General features: G+C 41.9%; 5 protein-coding genes across 5 annotated transcripts; 1 reads left to right on the top strand and 4 right to left on the bottom strand.

Moving 5' to 3' along the window:
- Positions 1-5,570: 5,570 nt before the first annotated feature.
- LOC308325558 (histone H2A-like) lies at positions 5,571-5,954 on the top strand (the record flags this gene model as incomplete). Its single annotated transcript, XM_080778091.1, has 1 exon — positions 5,571-5,954. One exon carries the CDS (start codon positions 5,571-5,573, stop codon positions 5,952-5,954), a length of 384 nt encoding a protein of 127 aa, XP_080634217.1.
- A 1,442-nt stretch (positions 5,955-7,396) lies between these two features.
- Positions 7,397-7,774, bottom strand: LOC308324850 (histone H2B 1/2-like; the record flags this gene model as incomplete). Its single annotated transcript, XM_080777162.1, has 1 exon — positions 7,397-7,774. One exon carries the CDS (start codon positions 7,772-7,774, stop codon positions 7,397-7,399), a length of 378 nt encoding a protein of 125 aa, XP_080633288.1.
- Positions 7,775-15,054: 7,280 nt separating this feature from the next.
- On the bottom strand, positions 15,055-15,978 carry LOC308325387 (histone H4-like; the record flags this gene model as incomplete). Its single annotated transcript, XM_080777874.1, has 2 exons — positions 15,055-15,365; positions 15,966-15,978. The coding sequence occupies 2 exons, from the start codon at positions 15,976-15,978 to the stop codon at positions 15,055-15,057; spliced, it is 324 nt and encodes a 107-aa protein (XP_080634000.1).
- Positions 15,979-17,262: 1,284 nt separating this feature from the next.
- Positions 17,263-17,880, bottom strand: LOC308324910 (histone H1-like; the record flags this gene model as incomplete). The annotated part of the gene is made up of 1 exon (XM_080777255.1): positions 17,263-17,880. The coding sequence occupies one exon, from the start codon at positions 17,878-17,880 to the stop codon at positions 17,263-17,265; it is 618 nt and encodes a 205-aa protein (XP_080633381.1).
- Positions 17,881-21,756: 3,876 nt separating this feature from the next.
- LOC308325385 (histone H3.2-like) lies at positions 21,757-22,161 on the bottom strand (the record flags this gene model as incomplete). Its single annotated transcript, XM_080777870.1, has 1 exon — positions 21,757-22,161. One exon carries the CDS (start codon positions 22,159-22,161, stop codon positions 21,757-21,759), a length of 405 nt encoding a protein of 134 aa, XP_080633996.1.
- Between the last annotated feature and the right edge of the window lie 2,488 nt (positions 22,162-24,649).

The raw sequence follows: 24,649 nt of genomic DNA, 5'->3' as shown, positions 1-24,649 counted from the left end.
GAACCCCTCGCCGAACCGCTGAATCATAACACTGTATGAATGAATGAATTCAATATTTATTTCCGTGTCATGCCACTTTGGCCCATCCCATATGGGATTATATGATACATATACAGGTACATTGAAAACAACTGACATTACAGTCCTTCCTGTTCATATTCCGAAATGCATTATTAAATACATGAATACACATTTGGAGAATAAATAAACAAGGCCATTTTACATTTTACATGGCCCTAAATTTAAATTCATGATTTGGATCTATCTTATTAAAAAGTCTCTCCCTAATAGAGTTGTAGAATGGACAACAAAATGCATTTAATTTTCAATTTCCTTTAGATCACACAGACTATAATAAGTTGATATACACGTCTCAGCCTGAGAGATCCCAGACTCACCCAGCTGGCAGAATGCAAATGTTGTCCAGCAGGGAAAGTGGTTCTACCAGGCTAGGGGTTGTGCAGCATTTGCATAACATACAAAGTTGTCCATTATTTGGACATATGACGTACACCATGTGACTCCACCACTGACCTATATGTTAGCTGTTGTACCCACGGGTTCAACGCAATACCCGCAAAGCCAGGGTGCAGAGTGATGCACTCAGGGACAGGCTCTTCTTCTTCTCTAATTTTGTCCATAACCTGCAGAACAGAGCAAAATAAACAATATGCAACAATGCAGAATGTTCAGCACATACACATTGGTGGCCGGAGGTATGGGGAGAGAGTATGTTTTTGCACACACGTCTCACACACACAAACACAAACACACACACACACACACACACACACACACACACACACACTCCCTGGATGCCAATGATGAAACTCTGCCCCAAATTTTCCAGAACGTCCTGTGCACAGAGGGGCACTTTTTCTAGTTGCCTATATCTTTACCTGAATACATGATAAACATGCAAAATGTATGGATAATGTGAGGGGACATTTTGGTGTAGATACGTTGTATGTACATGTATGTATGTATGTATGTATGTGGGTTTGTTAGAGACACAAGCTTATGTCTAAACAGTGAATTATAACAACATAATGTTATGCATGCTATTGACAGTCATCTTGATGTACTAACCCTGTCATGGTCTTTACAGCATACCCTGTCTATAGCGGCATCCATATTCTGGCAGTGACCACAGGTACACCTGAATGATAAGCAGAGAAACAATAATGTGAGGGCTTGCACTGATTTGTGTGAATGAAAAGTGCAAATAACTTCACGACTAAAGAGTATAACAATCAGGTCAGAAAATAAGAATCATCATACATTTCACAGTGTTCAAGCTGATATTCCATTACAGTAAGCTAACTTTCACAACTGCTAAATTAACGTACAGCAATTCTCTCTAGTTATTACCATGCAATAATACACATTATTGGTTATCCCACTAAGGTACAAACTCATCATGCATGATGCATAGGCAATAAATACTTGATTATAAAGGAACGTACCAGCTAGACGCTTCAAGATGCTCCCGTGGGTGAGGAGTTTCTGCTGCTGCTGCTGCTGCTCCAACTCCCTCCTCCTCACCGTCGGCCAGCAGAGGCTCGAACATGTAGGGCCTGATTCCGTGGACGTCATGGAACTCCTGTTCTTCCTCCACCTCCTGCTCACCGTCTGACTCTTCCTCTTCATTCTCCTCCTCCACCTCCTCAAACTCGACAGTGGACACGAACGCTTCCTCCTCCTGCGAGTCATTAATTTTCTTTCTCTGAGTGTGTTCAACTTTCTGTTCAACTTTCTCTGTGCTGAGGGCGGGGTTGGCTCCGATTGGATCAGTCTGTGTTTTTTTCCGGGGTGGAAAGCCTGGTGACGCGAGGGGGTGGGATGGGCACAAACAAAGGGACGCTAAAATTCCCCGTGCACTTTACCCGCGCGGCGCGCACAGAATATGTGCCTCTCCATAGAAAAGTAAGGTCTTACAGCACACATTTTCTTATATTATGGCGACGAGTATAGTCACTCATGACGGACAATCGGACATATAGGCAATGAAACGGTCAGTAAAGTGGAATGAATCACAGCATTATATCGCCCCTTGCTGCAGAATGGAAAATAATGCAGAATATTTTCATGGCTTATAATCTAGGACAGGTCAGACGATCAGTTGAGGCAATTTATTATTTGGTACAGAGTCACACTCAATTCAATTCAATTCAATTCAAAGGGCTTTATTGGCATGAGAAAACAAACGTTTACACACACTCAAAGAGTACGGCAATTTCCCCGTTTTGATGTGCCTTCTCATCAATTCATTATGAATAAACAAACATTTCACATGAACAAACAATATTGGTAAAACTAACACATTTGAGTACGTTATATACATTTTATTTTCACACATTTAGAGTCCGACCGGCTGAGAGCAGCCTGCATGACTACCAGAGGCTATACCGTGTGCGCACTAGGCTGTGCCCCGGCGGTGAGAGGGGACAAACGGACGTGAGCAGGGCTGCATCCCAGCTCTCTGCCGCAGCATGGAACTCCGAGTGCGAAATAGCGATTATGCAACAGCTTACCCTAAAACCTACACGTCAACTCAATGTCATTGTAAGGAAGCTTTTCGAGCAATAAAATATTTTTTTTATGACAATTTCACCTAGTATGACGCAAAAGGTTACCTCAAAACGAGTAGCCTTTAATGCGCTAGCCACTCAGCTCGGCTAGATGCTAGTCACGTCAGAGCCTGAGATATAGTCACGTGTCGTTTGAAACTGTTTTCATTCAGACCACGTGATGTACCTTATCAGCAATGTTAATCTCGGGCTTTGACACTCCCCCTTTAAACGCCCAATGCATTCTCAATGGCAATAGCACAAACTTTGGCATGCTAAATTAACCCATTAACCTATGAACCTCACCAGTCTGGCCCCTGTCTGGAAAACAACCCCCTTCCCCAAAGGTAGCTCCCTCAGAGGAGGGAGTTATGGCCAAATATCACAATGCGACAATATCATTATGCTTACAATATTAAGAATTCTGTTTTAAGTTAATAGTAGTGGTAAAATGTAAACTATATTTTTGGGGTAGTTAATCATTCAGTCTATCCACTATTGAGAGTATGTTCTCTCTTTAATTACAGCAGCAGTATTTATTTTAGAAGCTTAAGTCCTTGTATCAGTAAGTCTTGAATAGATTAGTAAAGATAATGAGATATACAGAAGGGGGCTGTAATGCAACTATTAAGGATGCAAACTGCCTTAATACCCAAATCTCGCCAAATCCGCCAATTCTGAACCTCGCTTGGCTTTAGTGGAACGGAATAAACCAGGCTGTAAAGATCAGGATTTAAAAAGCCTGGTTTTGGCCTATATCCTGGATTAGTTAATCCAAGATTCGTGAAATAGGCCCCTGAACCTACTTTACATTATTATTATTATTATTATTGTCTCCACCAGGCAGAAGGCATGGGGAGAGTATGTTTTGCACTCAGTTCGTCCATGTGTTTGTGTGTGTGTGAGTGTGAGTGTGAGTGCACACTAAACGAAGTGGAAACCGAGCTACACTTCCTAACCATCTGTCCATTGTACCAAGACATCAGAGACACATACTTCCCACAGATTACAACCACACACGGAGATTTTGAAAACATGACCAATGACAAAAAACTCCCATATCTGCTGGGCGAAGTACAACAATGTGCAAACACAGCAGCAAGATTTGTGAGTTGCTGTGATAGGAGAAGGATATCAAATGGAACACAACCACCCTAAAGACTAATCATTGTGTATCACTCCCATTGATGTCTTAAAAACGAGTCACTTGTTTCTCTGGTACTGGTGGCTTTATTTCTCTCACGTCAATCAACAACAAAGCATGAAGCACATAAACATAACGAAAATATAGTACAAACAATATTCACCTCACTGGCTGCACATAGGGATCAAGGGAATGAAGGAAGGAACCCATATGAACAAAAACAATCAAGACTGGAAAGAAACACAATCGATCAATTAGACTCAAAACAAAACATAAACATAAATATTGACAAACAACACACAGAAACCAAAATAACCTGAACTGCCTTCACAACCCTCCTGTCTGCATGCTGCACAGGAGGAAGTGTACAATGCTTGTCAGCCATGCTGACTTGAACCCATATATGGTCATGAGACCGGAAATGACGTAGATAAATGGCGCAACAAATAAAATACTCTTTACCAAAACATTGAATAATGCAAAGTGGAAGGTAGAAAATAAGAAATAACAAAAACATAATTCTGGCAGCCAAACTCTGTGGACAGCTAATCTCCGGCACCGTTGGTTTGATCGCAGCCATACTCTGCACACACACTCCCTGAATGCCACAGCTGAACCTCTGCCCCAAGGTTTTCACATTGGTCTCTTATAGCGCCACCACCAGGCCGCTTTGTGCAAAACTCTTTTTTTGGACAGTACACCTACAGATGTCCAAACATTATGAAAATGTGTGCACAGTCTCTAGAGCCATTCAATGAAACATGTCTTTCAGATTTGAGATTTTTAGGACTCCATCCTGATTGGCTTCCAAAGTTCACAGGAGTGCTCTGTTTCAAACAAAATGCCACAAATCATGATCTTGTGATTTCAGTGAAATTGCACATTCCCACTAGGCCAAGGAAGAAATGCCACTGGAACATTTTCAACTCAGCCTCATGGTGGCGCTATAACTGGCCGATTAGTGTTTTCACCTCTAACTGCATGGATCTGTGTAAAACTTTGTATGCACAAGGGATAACCTTTGCCTGGAAATGTACAAATAAACAATAAACATCTGCCCTTTATAGCTGCACCAGTAGGTCGGAAAATCACCACAACTCCTCAACAGCTTCAGCAGTGTTGGATTGCAGTGAAACTGTACGCGCACGCACACACACACGAAGGGCATTTGTTCTAGTTTGCATCTCCATGGACACCTTTCCTTTTGTTACTAAACACAAGGATGTATGTGTGTAAAATACGTGGTTATCTCTTGTCTTAATGCATAATTAACCCTCATTCACGTACAAAATATTAATGTGATCAATCTTACATGTAGGCCTATGTGCTTTTGGCACAGAAGTGATGATTGTGGACTAGAACTAAAACGTGTCTTGCACTTGAATATTATATGCAGGCACTGAAATCCATGCTGTGACACTGAATGTATTATGTCAGCTGGGGTTTCTTAATCTTATTTACATGTGGTCTGTTTGTATGGTTCTTAACATTTCTCTCTGTAAAGCAGTTGTACCGACATGTAACTTGTCGCAAAAAGGGAGCAAACTGCTGCATTTTATCTCACTAGCTCTGAGAGGCAGCAGTGCAGCACACACACTTTCAGTGTTGTTGAAGATGTGTGGTCAGGAACCTCCCTATTTGGGAGGAGTCAGAGTTTACACTGGGAGGAACCGATCACTCCACTAGCAGTGATTGGTGGGAAACTCATACACACTCAGCCCGCGCTCTCATCCGTCTCTATGATTGGTGGGGCGCACAACCCCACACTATACTTTACTAAGCTGAATATATAAAAGGTCTCGCACGCCTCTACCCCAACACATTTCTTCAAGTGCTTATTATTCTACAAAACGAAAATGAGTGGGCGAGGCAAAACCGGAGGAAAGGTGAGGCAGAAGGCCAAGACCCGCTCATCTCGTGCCGGGCTCCAGTTCCCCGTGGGTCGTGTCCACAGGCTGCTGCGTAAAGGCAACTATGCCCAGAGAGTCGGTGCCGGCGCCCCGGTCTATCTGGCGGCTGTCCTCGAGTATCTGACCGCTGAGATCCTGGAGTTGGCTGGAAACGCTGCCCGCGACAACAAGAAGAGTCGTATCATCCCCCGTCACCTCCAGCTGGCCGTCCGCAACGACGAGGAGCTCAACAAACTGCTGGGTGGAGTGACCATCGCTCAGGGCGGTGTGCTGCCTAACATCCAGGCTGTTCTGCTGCCCAAGAAGACCGAGAAAGCCGCCAAGAAATAAACCTTCATTTCGACTGACCAAACCACACAAAGGCTCTTTTAAGAGCCACCCACTGTTTCTATATGAGGGTAATTTCTGATATCTTCCACATTATATAAATGTATCAATTACGCTATTTAACTTCCTCGTTAATTCCTTTAGTATTATTTAAATACGTAGTAGTAAAATTAACCTATTGTCTCTAAACATTGAGGTTATGAAGAGATTACAATTATACATTTATTATTTAAAGATCATGTGTGCCATGCTTGCAGCTGTTTTGACACACATTGGCCTATGACAAGTCTTAATTTGACAAGCTTCTTTAAAGTTCATACACAAATACCACTTACAGCAATCATTACCTGGTACTTATAATTAAAACAAGCCTTGTATTATCATTCAGCGTCAGACGTCTGACCTGGTTTAGCTGACAGGCTGTGAAAAGGCCATTTGCTTATAGTGTTTCGATAAGATCTTCAGTGAAGTCAAGATATGAAGAAATTAGACGAATTATATATTTTTTAGATCATGTGCCATGCTTGTAACTGTACAGGTTCAAGTATGTCCACGCATCATACAGATGTCTGATATTGGTTTTATTTGTATTGCGACTTTCAACTCCTCCAGTGACCAAGACACCGTGAAAACTAGAATAAGGAAACAATGACATTTGTTCAGTTTTTGAGTCATTACACGTGTGCATTCAATTGATTAAACAAAGTCTATAGTTCTACATTACAGAAATATTGAACAATCCACAACAACACATCACAATGAAATCACAAAGAATATACCGTGTGCGCCTTTGAACCATGTGCAGATTGATTAATATCGTCTCTCTCTCAGACGTTCCCAAAACATACAGCTTTTCTCCAGGAAGTCCGTTCAACCTCTGACCCTTACTGACAGGTGACGTCATGTGAATGACATGCCAACTCTGATCATGTGACTCCCTTCAAAGGGTGTATTTTTACCTTGTAATATAACCCTTTGACATATTTGTTGCCATTCTTAAATTCTATTTATTCATAATGAAATCAACCTTTTTATCCAAGTATGATCATCATAAAAACCATATTTTATATAATTGAAGTTTATACCTGAAACCACTGTCTCTCATTCTGGGACAGTTACAATGCTTGCAGCTGTTATGTGTGTATTTTATATACGTTTTAACTTGTGGATCATAATATGTTCATTTTACATGATTGCTAGTGTAGTAGAGTAAATTAAATTAATTTCAACAGGCTTATGAATTAATCTGCAGTACTATTAAAAACTTTACATGCCCAGTATTAGCAGTTATTCAGAACAGCGTCAGAAGACTAAACTGGACTAACTGGTTTAGCCTACACTACAAGGCTGTGAAAAGGCCATTTGCTAGTATTTGAATGAACTCTTTCTTGGAAAAGATGAGTGGTCCTTAAAAGGACCGTTGTGTTTAGAGCAGACAGAACAGTTTACTTGGAGCTGGTGTACTTGGTCACAGCCTTGGTGCCTTCAGACACGGCGTGCTTGGCCAGCTCACCGGGGAGCAGCAGGCGGACGGCGGTCTGGATCTCCCTGGAAGAGATGGTGCGGCGCTTGTTGTAGTTAGCCAGTTTGGAGGCTTCACCGGCGATGCGCTCGAAGATGTCGTTGACGAAGGAGTTCATGATGCCCATGGCCTTGGAAGAGACACCGGTGTCGGGGTGGACCTGCTTCAGGACCTTGTAAATGTAGATGGCGTAGCTCTCCTTCCTGCCCTTTCTGCGCTTCTTGCCACCCTTCGTGGCGGTCTTGGTGACGGCGCCCTTCTTGGAGCCCTTCTTGGGCGCTGGTTTCGCTACTTCAGGCATGTTTCTATCTCAGTGGAACGAAGATAAGAAGTGATCTGTGAACGGAGTTGCACCAGTATTTATAGCACGCCTATGCAAATTAAGTGTGCGACTCCCTATTATTGGCTGATCTGATCCTGCCACAAAGAGGGTGGTGTCTTGTCTTTGTTCCTGCATACTGTTTTCCCGCTTGTGCAACATGGTGAGGGGTTAATTATACATTTAGAGTAAATTAAGAATGTACAGATATTGTGGGTATTAGGCTATTATGTTTTTCCACATTGATAAAGTTCTATCATCTATCTATTCTAGATGTTCATTAAGAAGTGGTTGATGTGATAGTAAATGTATATATGATAAAATATGTGATGACTTATATGGTGGCATTTTCCCCTTCAAGTACCTCGACAATATGCAGAAGCGGGTATGCATTAAAAATAATAGTAGTAAAAATATCTCCGAAAAGAAGAGAGACGTCATGTGGCTGGTCTCTGTGAGGAGACTAGCTGTACGAGCAGTAGTAAAATTGAGCTGCTTCGTTAAAACCGTTAAATGCCCAATTTTAAATTGTGGTGCAGATGAGACTATTGAACACCTGCTAGTGGACTGCCAAAGGGCCAGCCTTGTATGGGGGAAAATGCCACAAATTGGTTTTAAAATTAAGATAAACTATAATGCTGCCATGTATGGGGTGTTCGAGGAAAGGATGTCTGCCCTAGAACAGGATTTTTACTGGACTGTTGTTTGCACCGTAGTAAACAAACTGTGGACAACCAGGTGTGCCATGGTAATTCACCAGGAGGCCATCTCGGGAGAGGTGGTCTTCAAACAGATCCAAACGGAGCTAAAAAGACAAAGAACTCTTGACACAAAAAAAAAGAAACTGACACCATGGCACCTATTAACATTGTAAAAAAAACAAAAAACAAACAAAAAGAAAACACACTTTTGTATTGAAATGCATTGATTGATTGATTTATTTATTAATGTAACTTATGTATATATGTAATTCTGCATGAATTGTAAACCTGAATAATTTCTCAATAAAGTATATATAAAAACGTGAGGGGTTAATATACATTTAGAGTAAATTAAGAATGTACAGATATTAGGCTATTATGTTTTTCCACATTGATAAAGTTCTATCATCTATCTATTCTAGATGTTCATTAAGAAGTGGTTATTTCACAAAAGAACACAAATCTAATCTAAAATGGAAGGGAAAGGGACAGCGGTCCTTTACAGGGCCGTTTGTTCAACCTATTGTTTATTGTTTATCTTTTGCCTTTTGCCTTGACAAAAGCTAGTCTTCCACAGACAAACATTTAACAAAGGCAATACTTACAATTGTTTACAAACACTAACTCAAAATAAAACATAACATAACATAAAATAATAAATAATAAACAAAGAAAAACATAGCAAAAAATCACTTTCAACACAATTATTATTTTCCCAGGGTTACTGCAGTGTGGTTTACATAAGGTGTTCTTTTAACTTGATTTTAAAGATGAATTTTGTATTTGTATTGGTTATACACTTTGGTAGTGCATTCCAACCAAACAGGTCAGTGTCGTGCACAGATAATATATAGAGGGTATGCGCGTGACATCATCATCAAACCCCAAAGTTATGCAGGAAGGCCTACTGAGTGACAAAAAACTAATTTCTGGCCTTGACAGCCTTGACAAACAAAAGTCCTTTCTGGTTGCATTAAACATCGTCAAACAATCGTTAAACAATGTTAAACTCACTTTGCCACTCGATTTGCCATTGACTTCATGCATGTGCATACCCTAGTCCAGTGTTTCCCAACCTGTGCTACGGGGAGCTATGGTGCTCCTCTTGATGTCTCCAAGTGTTCCGCCTGATTTTAACTAAATTAACACTATCCCTCCCCCGAAAGCAAAAGCTATTGAGCTGCAGGCTTCCTATTGTTGCGTCGTTGTTGTCACACATCTAACCATTAAACATGCGATAACTACAACACGGAACAATAGACTCTAACGACCCTCGGCCATTGAAATGTTAATGCTTAGATGCATGCAGAAGACGCTACATTTCGCTCCCTCCAGAAAGACTGGAGCGCGCAGAGTGCATATGCACGTAGACGGCAGACACACACAGTCCCGACCCAAACACTGAGGAGCTAAAGTAAACGTGACGTTGTTGTGATTAAACATAATGTGCCACGAAAAATAGCTGTCCAAAATAGCTTTCCATAGATGTCCAAACATGAACGCCTCGTTCGGCCAACAAAATATATCTCCCTCCCTTCACAGAAGCGCAGCGATGCCTGATTTATTCTTCGTCGTACACGTGTTATGCTTGCGCGCAGCGCAACGCGTTGTGAGCTTGTCGATCAGCTATTTTCAGCACGTGGAAATAAGCAGGCTGTGAGAACTGAGACCCTTCACAATAAAAGCATGCAGCATTCACAAGTTGGCTCATAATAAAGAAAGGAAAAGGATTAGGTGGCATTTCACATTTCATATGAGCAATTTTTTTTTAAACTGAGGCTCTGTCTCTGTCCTTTTCTTTCTCTTTGAAGTTATTTGATGAGTGCTGTGTTTTTAAAAGTATATTTACTTTTACGTTTTACTATATATTTAATATATATATATTTAATATATATATATATTTAATATATATATATATGTGTGTGTATATATATATATATATATATATATACAGAAGCGCAGGATATATATTGGATATATATATATATATATACACACCCCCCCCCTAGGTGTTCCCCGAGATTTTAGGGCTATGAAAAGTGTTCCCTGGGACAAAAAAGGTTGGGAAACACTGCCCTAGTCTATAGCAGTGGTTCCCAAATTTTGCCATGTCAAGGACCCCCAAATTGACACTAATGAGCCCACGGACCCCCATTTGAAAGATATATGCCATAAGAGAAGATTATGACAGCTCTAGCATAGCCGCAATTTGCAACTCTAGATTTTACTCTAGAGTTGCAATACCCTCCATTGACTCCCCACTCATCTTTTTTGTTTTGCGATCTGCTTGTCTTAAACGACGTTAAACTCACCAACATTGCAGCTGTAGTACAAACTTGAATTATCCTCTTTCAATCTGCCGAGCTTGTTTTTCATAAAAATCCACCATAGATGACTCTGAGCTACTTTCTGTCAAGACATCCTCTGCAACTTTTTCTAAGTGTTGCAGTTTGGAAGCACTCGTTTTTTTAACGGGTCGCGCTGCTGCCTCCTGCATTATGTGCAAATTCGAAACAGGTGGTACGCAGGGCCGTTCAGTGACATACGACGAGTGCTTCCAAACTCCAGCACTTAAAAAAAGAATCACTTGCAGAGGATGTCTTGACAGAAAGTAGCTCATAACATCTCTACGGTGGATTTTTATGAAAAACAAGCTCGGCAGATTGAAAGAGGATAATTCAACCTTGTACTACAGCTGCAATGTTGGTGAGTTTAACGTCGTTTAAGACAAGCAGATCGCAAACCAAAAAAGATGAGTGGGGAGTCAATGGAGGGTATTGCAACTCTAGATTCATCCCATTATAAAAAAATCTAGAGTTGCAATTTGCGGCTAGCTTTAGCAGTGATTCTCAACCAGTTTAATTTCAAGGACCCCCAGTTTGACATGCATTAGTCTACAGACCCACATTTAATGGCATTTCTATCTCTGGGACCCCTGATTTATATTGTAAAATCAATGTTGATGTAACTCTGAGAGTGTACGAATGGAACCAACGGGTCCATTTGGTACCATTCAGAGTTACAGAACCATAAGGGTCCATTTGGTTATAAACTATCATTTAGCTGGGTACCCCCTCAAGGACCCCTGGGGGTCCCCGGACCCCACTTTGGGAACCACTGCTCTATAGCATGCACCCATAAGCAATGACCCAACAGTTGAATAATATACAGATTACAATATCAGGTATGCCAAATCTATAATGTAATGCACAACTGTCACAATTCAATGTAGCATTTAATATATAAACACAATATAAAGCACACGTCAGTGAAATAATAATATATATATATATAATAATATATATATATATTAATTTAGTTTAGAAGATTTAGAACACTTTGCTGGGGGGTCTTTATGTGTGTAATGTGTGGTCCAGTGCCTACAGATAGTACTGGGGAAGCCATGCCCCAAACATAGCTTTAGAGAACTGTATCCGAGTACAGCACAAGTGTGGTGTAGACCTGACAATATGAAAATACTCTCACTTTAGATTATACAAAACCCATGACAATCCATAGATACATATAGCCTACAAAACGAACATATAGGCTTACCAAATGACCAAGTCAGCAGCCGAGCATACCTCTCTCACACCGCGTTAACGCTATGGGGTTGTGAGGACCCACAACTCACGTCCTGTCAGCTGCCTGTTCAGAACACCCTTAATAAACGTCTCACTCAGGACTCACCTATTGTATTATTAATAGACCTTTTTAACTTGTGATCATATGTGTTCATTTTACATGATTGCTAATAGTAGTAGTGTGTAGTGTAGATAATGTAATATCAATCTACATTTTGACAAGCTTCTCTAAAGTAGTAATGTTGAACCCCATTTACAGCAATATTTGTGTTTATGAATTAATGCACAGTAGTTCATAAAAAAAAATAGTTTTATCATTATAATTCAGATTAGCGTCAGACGACTGACCTGGACTAGCTGGTTTATCTGGCAGGCTCTGAAATGACAAATGCTTATAGTATTTGGATAAAGACAGAACCGTTTACTTGCAGCTCAGTGTTTCCTGCAGGAAAAAGCTTTGGCATGGTGCTGGGTGCGGGGGGGGGGGGGCTTCTGGCGCACGGCCCCTGGCCGTGCATCGAAAATTTGGATTAATTAATTAATCAATTTAATTCATTAATTAATAAGATTAATAAAGTAAGATTAATTTGTATTATTGCTCTTGTAATGCTATTGGAGACACTGGGGGGACACTAGGGGACACTGGGCAGGCACTGGGGAGGCACTGGGAAGACACTGGGGAGGCACTGAGGAGACACTGGGGAGACACTGGGGAGGCACTGGGGAGACACTCAGGGAGGCACTGGGGAGGCACTCAGGGGCAAACTGGGGAGGCACTGGGGAGACACTGGAAAGGCACTGGAGAGGCACTGGGGAGACACTGGGGAGACACTGGGGAGGCACTCAGGGGCAAACTGGGGAGGCACTGGGGAGGCACTGGGGAGACACTGGGGAGACACTAGGGAGGCACTGGGGAGACACTAGGGAGGCACTGGAGAGACACTGGGGAGGCACTCAGGGGAAACTGGGGAGGCACTGGGGAGACACTGGGGAGGCACTCAGGGGCAAACTGGGGAGGCACTTAGGGGGACACTGGGGAGGCACTCAGGGGCAAACTGGGGAGGCACTTAGGGGGACACTGGGCAGGCACTGGGAAGACACTGGGGAGGCACTGAGGAGACACTCAGGGGAAAACTGGGGAGGCACTGGGGAGACACTGGGGAGACACTCAGGGGAAAACTGGGGAGGCACTGGGGAGACACTGGGGAGGCACTGGGGAGACACTGGGGAGACACTAGGGAGGCACTGGAGAGACACTAGGGAGGCACTGGAGAGACACTGGGGAGGCACTCAGGGGCAAACTGGGGAGGCACTCAGGGGGACACTGTGGGGAGGCACTTTTTTTTTTTAAGCTTGGCATGGCGCGATTTATTTCAAGCATGGCGCAGCGCCATGCCAACAACATTGTGCAGGAAGCTGGTGTACTTGGTCACAGCCTTGGTGCCTTCAGACACGGCGTGCTAGACCTCATGGGGCAGTTCCTTTACAAACAGTTACACATTACATTACTTTATAAATACGGTAGTTGCTATAGTACAGGGGTGGGCAATTATTTTTTTCCCAAGGGGCCGCATTAGCCCTCCAAATATGTTGGAGGGCCGGGCCAAAAGGCTGAACTTAATTATGCATAATATCAATTTTATTTTGTATATAAAAAGCAGTAAATGGCCATTTATGATGATGTACAATAAGTGTGCCCCTCATTTCACATGGGTGTGATTTTTTTACTTTGTACTTGCATGCTTGAGACGTTTCCTTTCCCAGTTAAAAACTATGCTTTCGTTTAAGCAGCAGTGGTGGTGCCACTTTCACAACCCACATGGCGCACTGCTTACTATCAGCGTGAGATGAATGTTGAGTCACTCACAACCATTAAACAATAACAAGCCAAGCAGTGATGATATTGTTGATGTAGATGGTTCTGTTATGACTTCTGCTCTGCATGCTGTAGTATTTAGATAGTTCTGTTATGACTTTTCCTCTGCATGCTGTAGTATTTAGATGGTTCTGTTATGACTTCTCCTCTGCTTGCTGTAGTATTTAGATGGTTCTGTTATGACTTCTCCTCTGCATGCTGTAGTATTTAGATGGTTCTGTTATGACTTTTCCTCTGCATGTTGTAGTATTTAGATGGTTCTGTTATGACTTCTCCTCTGCATGCTGTAGTATTTAGATGGTTCTGTTATGACTTCTCCTCTGCTTGCTGTAGTATTTAGATGGTTCTGTTATGACTTCTCCTCTGCTTGCTGTAGTATTTAGATGGTTCTGTTATGACTTCTCCTCTGCTTGCTGTAGTATTTAGATGGTTCTGTTATGACTTCTCCTCTGTATGTTGTAGGATTTAGATGATTCTATGACTTCCCCTCTGCATGCTGTAGTATTTAGATGGTTCTGTTATGACTTCTCCTCTGCTTGCTGTAGTATTTAGATGGTTTTGTCGTGACTTCTCCTCTGCATGTTGTAGTATTTAGATGGTTCCGTTTTGACTTCTTCTCTGCATGCAGTAGTATTTAGAATGGTTCCGTTATTAGTATAGGACCTGATATGTATGCACTTCATTTAGGAGAGATTATCGCAACTGTTCTTGACTAATGTGAACCCAGCGAACAACTTGGGAACTGGGAACAATTATCTATCCGGGGCGAAATACCCGAAGATGAATACACCCTATTAAAAATGGCCGCTACTTCAAACATGGCTCTATTTTCTAAACCGTTGGAGCTAGATTTTCTGAGGTGCTCAAAATGTTCAGAATACTCACGTTTGTTGAATCCATGGCCGAGACAGCAACCCTCATAGTGGCCAAATCCAATATAATCTAAACTTTAGATGGTTCTGTTATGACTGCATGCTGTAGTATTTATTTAGTATAGCATTATCTAATAGAAAAGTGTCTGAAAAAAACTCTTTAAAGAAGGTGTGGGTGGCTCTTAAAAGAGCCTTTGGGTTGTTGGTAGATTAGATCAAGTCAGCGTTATTAACCTCCGAATCCGTACAGAGTGCGTCCCTGTCTCTTCAGAGCATAGACAACATCCATGGCGGTCACGGTCTTTCTCTTGGCGTGCTCGGTGTAGGTGACGGCGTCACGGATCACTTTCTCCAGGAACACCTTGAGGACACCGCGGGTCTTCTCGTAGATCAGACCGGAGATACGCTTCACTCCGCCACGGCGAGCCAGACGGCGGATGGCGGGCTTGGTGATTCCCTGGATGTTATCACGAAGAACCTTGCGATGACGCTTGGCGCCTCCTTTTCCAAGACCTTTTCCTCCCTTACTTTTTATATATACTTTATTGAGAAATTATTCAGGTTTACAATTCATGCAGAATTACATATATACATAAGTTACATTAATAAATAAATCAATCAATCAATGCATTTCAATACAAAAGTGTTTTTTTTTTTTTTTTTTTTCTACAATGTTAATAGGTGCCATGGTGTCAGTTTCTTTTTTTTTGTGTCAAGAGTTCTTTGTCTTTTTAGCTCCGTTTGTATCTGTTTGAAGACCACCTCTCCCGAGATGGCCTCCTGGTGAATCACCATGGCACACCTGGTTGTCCACAGTTTGTTTACTACAGTGCAAACCACAGTCCAGTAAAAATCTTGCTCTAGGGCAGACATCCTTTCCTCGAACACTCCATACATGACAGCATTATAGTTTATCTTAATTTTAAAAGCAATTTGTGGCATTTTCCCCCATACAAAGCTGGCCCTTTGGCAGTCCACTAGCAGGTGTTCAATTGTTTCATCTGCACCACAATTTAAAATTGGGCATTTCACGGTTTTAACAAAGCAGCTCCATTTTACGACAGCTCGTACAGCTAGTCTCCTCACAGAGACCAGCCACATGACGTCTCTCTTTTTTTCAGAGATGCCATCCTCCCTTACCTCTTCCAGACATCGATGATTCGATGCTTTAGCAGTAGTTCAAGAAGTGAATGATTTGAGAAGCAGAGCCTTGCCTTTTTATGTGTGTTCTGAGGACGTAAGGGAGGACAGGCACAGAGAGAGCTGCGTAGGCGTTGCCAATGTGCACCCCCCCCACCCACACACATACTCCTCCCCCTTGGTCACATCACCCATTTGTTTTTACAGTAATATTGCTATTCAACTCTATAATCATATAATTGCTGTTATGTTTTCCACTCCAATATTGCTTTCCCTGTTTTTATTAGTTTTATTCCTTGGCATTAATCTTCTTTTTAACTCCCTAATAAAGTAGATTTTACATGTTGCTTCTTCTTGCCCCTCATGTGTAAAGTGTATTTGGGTGAGTACCCAAATACACTTTACACATGAGAATACACTTTACACATGAGGGGCAAGAAGAACCTGAGAAAAGCGCTACATAAGTTTGAGATATTATTATTAAATATCAAATTGTATTATCATGCAAGAGACAATAAAGACAATAATTTATATGTAAACATTTGTAGAAACCCTTGGAAAGCATAAATAATAACATTACATTACTTCATGGCTTATTTTCCTATGCTGTACTCTCGATAATTCTAAATACTAGCCTACAGCATGCAGAGGAGAAGTCATAACAGAACCATCTAAATACTACAACATGCAGAGGAGAAGTCATAACAGAACCATCTGAATACTACAACATGCAGAGGAGACGTCATAAAAGAACCATCTAAATACTACAACATGCAGAGGAGAAGTCATAACAGAACCATAAATACTATAGCATGCAGAGGAGAAGTCATAACAGAACCATCTAAATACTACAGCATGCAGAGGAGAAGTCATAACAGAATCATCTAAATACTACAGCATGCAGAGGAGAAGTCATAACAGAATCATCTAAATACTACAGCATGCAGAGGAGAAGTCATAACAGAATCATCTAAATACTACAGCATGCAGAGGAGAGGAGGGCCGCTAATTGGGGAACCCTAGTCCTTTTTTTTATTTATTTGGAACTACCGTATGTCATTGTACACTATTCAAAATGTATTTGAACCAAACTGATTCATGGATTAGCAGTGTGAAGATAAGTGCCAGATTAGAACTGGCCTTTTAATAATTGCGTGGTGTTTGACTTCGAACAAACAGGTATAAAGTGCCTGCTGCTCACATGAACACCATTATAGTGAGGATAGTATACTCTTATAAAACAATGTAGTTGGCTCTTAAAAGAGCCTTTTGTGGGTATAAATATGGAGCAGACAGTTTACTTCTTTTTGGTCGCTGCCTTCTTTGCTGCCTTGGGTTTGGCAACCTTCTTGGCTGGAGCTTTCTTGGCTGCTGCGGGCTTCTTAGCCACTTTCTTGGGGCTCTTGGTGACCTTCTTCAGGCTTTTAGCTACTACTTTCTTAGCGGCAGGCTTCTTGGCTTTCTTGGGTGATTTCTTTGCGGCTACGGGCTTCTTTGCTACCGCCTTCTTGGGCGATTTCTTAGCTGCAGCGGGTTTCTTGGCTGCAACGGGCTTCTTTGCTTTGACTGCTTTCTTAGCTGCAGGCTTCTTTACCTTCACCGCTTCTGCCTTGTTAATCTTGAAGGAGCCAGACGCGCCGGTGCCTTTGAGCTGGACCAGGGTGCCTTTAGTGACCAGGCTCTTGACTGCGGTTTTAACACGGACCTTGTTCTTCTCCACATCGTAGCCGCCGGCAGCCAGAGCCTTCTTGACCGCAGCGAGAGACACACCGCTCCGCTCCTTGGAGGCGGACACGGCCTCGACGACCAGCTCAGCGACGCTGGGGCCGGTCTTCTTGGGTCGGGGAGCTGCTGCTGCCTTCTTCTTGGCTGCCTTGGCCGGAGCTGGTGCTGGTGCTGGAGCGACTTCTGCCATTATTCTCTCGGATAGTAGATTGCTGTTCCTTCTCGAAAGTAAACTCCCACAGTGTGATGCTGAACGCTCTGAAGGGGCTGGACTTAAACGCCACATGAGAACCATCTAGACTCAACATACACAGCAGCTCTTCTGTAGTATCTTAATGTGACACTTTTGTGTTTTCTCCTCAATTAAAACATCATATAACTATCTACTGGGTATATTATTTAATGCAACAAAGAGCTGATCAGTTAACACACATGCTCCTTTTTTACATTAATACATCTGATATGAAAACAGCACTCTAGTTTTTAAGTTATATGATAAGAAACACCACCCTTCCACAGTCCGACACAAGTGTTTCCTATCATTTGTATTCTAAAACAATTTAAACTATGATAAATTGACAATGATACTCAAACTCCTCTTAGCAGACATTCATGGCGAAGCAATAACATAAAATATACTTTTGTTTTGTCTTCCGTTTTTCTATAAAAAGAAGGTTTTCTGACACAAGTAAACACACTCCAGTTGACAACAGCATGGTGGAGTTGATACCACATTCCAATGCCAGAGGTTGTAATACCTTTGTGGTCAAAAACGTATTGCTATCAAAATACAAAAAATATGTTTTCATCTTCAATTAACTGCAGGTACATTATGTATTTGGTTATGGCAAACATAAGCTACACTGATACTGACTACTTCCATGCGTGATGATGTGAGCAGACAAATCTGACTTTGGAACATGATGTTGCATGTTGGCATGCATTATTTTACTTAAACTGGTGTGTACAGTAGACTATACCTTTGTATTAATACAAAAGTATTTGTTGTAGTGTCACATTATGGACAACATGGAGACTATAATGTATTTTATGGACACTACTTCATATGTATTCTTTTCAGAGCCACCCACACTTTCTTTCAATATTTATTCAGCTAAGTGTCATGATCAATGAGGCCAATAATTAAGTACTTATAAGTAATCCGTTCTCAACAGTGATATCAAAGTACATTATAGTAGTAATGGATGGATTCATGACAGAGGTGGCAGTGCATATTTAGGTGAGGTGACTCTTAGACAAGCTTGGTTAAGGCCTATTCATAGTCTAGAATTTGGGTGGTGAGGTAACCATGCCCCATGCCAGACTGTGAAGTGTTGGAGACCATATGACACTTGCTCATAGAAGACTGCAAGAGGTCAAAAGCAATCTGGAGCAAGATGCACGATATAGGCGTGAGGGTGCCATGTCACAGGGACATTTTGTACGGTATTTTTAACTGCAGAAAATATTTTTTGGATATATTTTGGGTTTGTATTTGTGTAACCATTTTTAAGATTTGGAAGACTCGGTGCAAAATGGACAACGTGGTAATAGACGCAAACACTGTTTTTAAACAAATTAAAAACTTAAGAACTTAAAAGGAGAAAAACAATGGACCTGAAGAGACTGCACACGCACTTAAACTGGCCCACTTTGGCACTGTAGGGTTAGTAGTATTAGTGATTTTAGCACAGCCCAGACAAATGTACTTTGTAACATATGTATATATATTTTTTGCCCTTATTCTGCCACAGTGAGTAGTATTCTGATGTGAGGACTCCCGGTTTGCGGTATGTCTACATGTTTTATACTTTTAAATGTTTATACTGAGTGTGCGGTTCTGGGGGTGTTGTTGCATGCCAGCGGATAGACACACATGGCACCAAAGCATGGTGCTATTTGTTGGCGAGTGGCGAGACCTTCAGAACAGCACATGCAGGTGCAGGCATTTGGGCGTTGGGGGGTGCTGCGGATAGTACACATGGCACCCAAGCATGGTGCTGTTTGCTCGCGCTCTCTGGCGCCTAAAAGCCTATTCATAGTCTGGATTTTCGGTGGTGAGGTGACCACCGCTCCGGTGGTGAGGTGACCACCGGAGCTGAAATAACGCTGAGCGGCGGTGAGTAAAAACAGAGAGAAGGGCTGGAGCGTTGGCGGTGGTTTGCTCTTCACCGCGGCTCGTGACGTCATGTTGTAGTTCGGTGGTCACCTAACCACCGAAGATCCAGACTATGGGCCGATTCATACTCCTATTTTACCGCTGTTTCGGTACCCGCCCCCCCCCCCCCGAACCTCAAATTACGTCAAATTGTAGGCTCTACAGCGCCGAACCGACTTTTATTCGGCTCTAAAATAGGAGTATGAATCGGCCCTATGAATAGGCCTTTATGGTTATGGAGCCTCACACAGCTGGACTCAAGTTAACATTAAGAAATTAATGCAGTGATGTGCAGATCAAACTGTTTTCATTCTCCAGTATTGCATGTGTCAGTTCAACATAAAAGGAGTAAATCTAAGGTTGTGATTCTCTGGGTCAGGATGTATCCCCCCCCCTAGCGATGCTGATTAATAGCAGAATAGCAGATCTACAAGATCACACAGAGTCACAGACTTGCAGTATTGTTATTATTTGCGGGGCACAAGCCCCATCTATGTCGAGCCTTTAGTCAAGTCAAGTCAAGTCACCTTTATTTATATAGCACATTTAAAAACAACAGAAGTTGACCCAAAGTGCTTTCCATATAAAAATTACATCATAAAATACAACATTAAAATAAACGTTTAGCAATACTTCATATAAGAAAAATACAATATTAGAACATTTAAAGAGCATGAAACAACTAAACAAAATTAGTGTGCACGTAAACAGTGTGTCCTAAACACAAACATTTAATGCCATTGTAACCCCGCTAAATAAATAGATCGGACAGGATACAGGAGTATGGTACAAGCATAATAGTTTTATATATTTATTATTTATGGTACAAAAAGGCTTTTATTTGGATATCAAAAAGTATTAAAACGTAGTGTTTGAGTAGACTTATAAAATGTGGAAGAATGGTAGTTTCACACAATACATCATGAATAAATAACAAGGAAAAGGGACAACAGTCCTTTACAGGGCTGTTTCAACTTGAACCAGGTCTCGTAACACGCACTGTCTTTCACTGGCTCATACAGGCCAACATCTCGACCTGTAGATTCCTCACGTTAATGTCCTACACCGAATGGAGAAGCCACACCCCAAACATTACTCTGTGAACCTCCCAGGCTATACACTACAGCGCACTGCAGCAGTGTGGTGTAGAGTAGACCAACTGACAAGTCTGCCGCTGAGCGTACCTCTCACAACGCATGAACGTTACGGGGTTTGTGAGACCCACAACTGACGTCCTGTCATCTGCCTGTCCAGAACCTCTTTAAATATACGTCTCACTTAGGACTCTACTACCCTCTAGGGGTTACACCATTGACAATGAATGGCCAGTTCTGAGTGTTTGTGTTAACACAAACATTGAAGACGAGGACATACATTGTGATTGGCCAGAATGAGATGATGTATGATGACGTTTATTGTTTGCATATTCAGTATTCTTCTAATGTCATTTCACAAATATGTTTCCTTTGCTTGGTGTTCTGTGTAAAGCACATTGAATTGCCTTGTTGAAATAAAATTGGCTTTGCCTTTCATAGTAACCCAAAAAAGTGATTATTACTTACAAATTAATGCTAATAATTGAATGTGAATGGGTGTCTGAGATAATTAATAGTAAGGAGCACACAGGTACCAGTTTTAATGACTTATTATAGCCTTCACACAATGCAACTCCAATGATATACAGCATTTGTATTGTTTTAATGTGCAATGGCATTGATGAATAAAAACTTTGAGTTAGTCAAATTTTCTAAGCACACATTACCAAATGAATAATTGTCATTTTTGGCTCATTGTTCAGTTAGTTAAAAGTGCATAACTAGTCAATATCAAAGGATAATAGCTCTTTAAATAACACATTTGGTGGCTCTTAAAAGAGCCGTTTTGGGGGTGTGGCAGTGACAGATGAGTTTATGCATGTTCTCCGCGGATACGACGGGCCAGCTGGATGTCTTTGGGCATGATGGTCACCCTCTTGGCGTGGATGGCGCACAGGTTGGTGTCTTCAAACAGACCGACCAGATAAGCCTCTGCGGACTCCTGCAGAGCCATGACGGCGGAGCTCTGGAAGCGCAGGTCGGTCTTGAAGTCCTGTGCGATCTCCCTCACCAGGCGCTGGAAAGGCAGCTTGCGGATTAGCAGCTCGGTGGATTTCTGGTAACGACGGATCTCCCTCAGAGCCACTGTACCGGGACGGTAACGGTGAGGCTTTTTCACTCCGCCGGTGGCCGGCGCGCTCTTACGAGCTGCCTTGGTGGCGAGCTGCTTCCTGGGCGCTTTGCCCCCGGTGGACTTACGAGCTGTCTGCTTAGTCATTCTATTCCTCTATAGAACAGACAATGGCCAGAACTAAGCAGACAACGAGTTAGTCATTCTATTCCTCTATAGAACAGACAATGGCCAGAACTAAGCAGACAACGAGTTAGTCATTCTATTCCTCTATAGAACAGACAATGGCCAGAACTAAGCAGACAGCTCGTAAGTCGTAAGAGCAAACTGCTGATTTTATTAGCGCCACGGAGACGCCGTCGTCCTATGATTGGTCAGTGTTCTGAAACCGCCTTGTTTGGGGAGGTACCATGCATCACTGGCACCGATTGGAGGGGAGCTCTTTACACACGTCAATCTGACTGGGACTGCTGTAATATAGCTAATAAATACTATGGAATACCAGTTTCCAGCAAACTGAAACAAATAATATACATGCATTGCTCTATGACACGGGGCAAATAAATAAACATTTCTACAAGAGCACTCAAAAGGTTAAAAATGAGGAGAGAGTGGATAAAATGTATTATTATTCCAGTCCAATTGATCTTCGAAGAACCAGAACCTACTTTACATTATTATTATTATTATTATTGTCTCCACCAGGCAGAAGGCATGGGGAGAGTATGTTTTGCACTCAGTTCGTCCATGTGTTTGTGTGTGTGTGAGTGTGAGTGCACACTAAACGAAGTGGAAACCGAGCTACACTTCCTAACCATCTGTCCATTGTACCAAGACATCAGAGACACATACTTCCCACAGATTACAACCACACACGGAGATTTTGAAAACATGACCAATGACAAAAAACTCCCATATCTGCTGGGCGAAGTACAACAATGTGCAAACACAGCAGCAAGATTTGTGAGTTGCTGTGATAGGAGAAGGATATCAAATGGAACACAACCACCCTAAAGACTAATCATTGTGTATATTCCTGCACTATACCTGCATCAAGTGATCTTGTTACACAGAAGTTGATCTATTGAAGATTCTGACCTTCAAAGTACATACTTTTTGTTCTGATTGTATTGCTGTATCGTTGTATTGTTCTTTCTGCTTTGGCAATGTAAACGTATGTTTTCTCATGCCAATAAAGCCCTTTGAATTGAATTGAGTGTGTGTGTGTGTGTGTGTGTGTGTGTGTGTGTGGACACACATTGGCCTATGACAAGTCTTATTTTGACAAGCTTCTTTAAAGTTGTTCATACACAAATACCACTTACAGCAATCATTACCTGGTACTTATAATTAAAACAAGCCTTGTATTATCATTCAGCGTCAGACGTCTGACCAGGTTTAGCTGACAGGCTGTGAAAAGGCCATTTGCTTATAGTGTTTAGATGAGATCTTCAGTGAAGTCAAGATATGAAGAAATTAGACGAATTATATATTTTTTAGATCATGTGCCATGCTTGCAGCCTACACTACAAGGCTGTGAAAAGGCCATTTGCTTATAGTATTTGAATGAACTCTTTCTTGGAAAAGATGAGTGGTCCTTAAAAGGACCGTTGTGTTTAGAGCAGACAGAACAGTTTACTTGGAGCTGGTGTACTTGGTCACAGCCTTAGTGCCTTCAGACACGGCGTGCTTGGCCAGCTCACCGGGGAGCAGCAGGCGGACGGCGGTCTGGATCTCCCTGGATGAGATGGTGCGGCGCTTGTTGTAGTTAGCCAGTTTGGAGGCTTCACCGGCGATGCGCTCTTAGATGTCGTTGACGAAGGAGTTCATGATGCCCATGGCCTTGGAAGAGACACCGGTGTCGGGGTGGACCTTAGAGTATATATACAATAGAGAAGACACCCAGAGGAAATCCTGAAGCGCAATGGACATAGTGGCCGAAGAAGGTATTGCAGTTTGGTAAGGTTTTGCCCTCAAACACATGAACGCGCACTAGGCTCCGCCCACTCCAGCAAGTTTCAGCCAGCTCTCTGAGCTCTGCCCCAGAGCGGAGCGCTGAGAGACTGACCGCATTAAAACCAGGAAATGTCGCATCAGGACTTTTGCTCATTACTTATTATTCTGTGTATATAAAATATAGATAATTTGTCTAATCTCTAGTTACATCAATATTGTTCTTGTAAAATAGTTGGTTTGTGACCAAGTATTAAGATTATAAAGATCGCTTATGTCATTTTGACGGCCAGGGACTTCCCATTCACTTACCATAGGCTTCTGCTGTAGAACTCCCGAGTCCGAATTCTTTTTTTTTTTTTTTAAATAGCAGCTGTACATGAAATGTTAATGTTGATTTAGCATCAACATGATTATTTACCGATATAAATACATGGTTTGATAACCTACAAGTAGGCGAAAGTCATTTTCTGCCAGGCGTATGTCTCTCCATCTACCCCGTCTTCAAGCCTCCATCCCTGGGCAGAGGTTGAATGATTGACTGGTGGTCGTGGAGCTCTGTGCAGTGCCGTCTCTTTACAGTCTAAAATCAATGGTTAAATTATTCCATAACACTGAAAATGATCAATTTTCCAATTAAAATCAAATTATGGTTAAGTGTGTAAATTACATTTATTCTGTT

This window comes from Protomyctophum bolini, assembly GCF_963924005.1.
Source record: "Protomyctophum bolini genome assembly, chromosome: 12".
Classification (NCBI taxonomy): Eukaryota; Metazoa; Chordata; class Actinopteri; order Myctophiformes; family Myctophidae; genus Protomyctophum; species Protomyctophum bolini.
The sequence above is the reverse complement of the archived record's forward strand: the minus strand, read 5'-3'. Positions and strand labels throughout refer to the sequence as shown.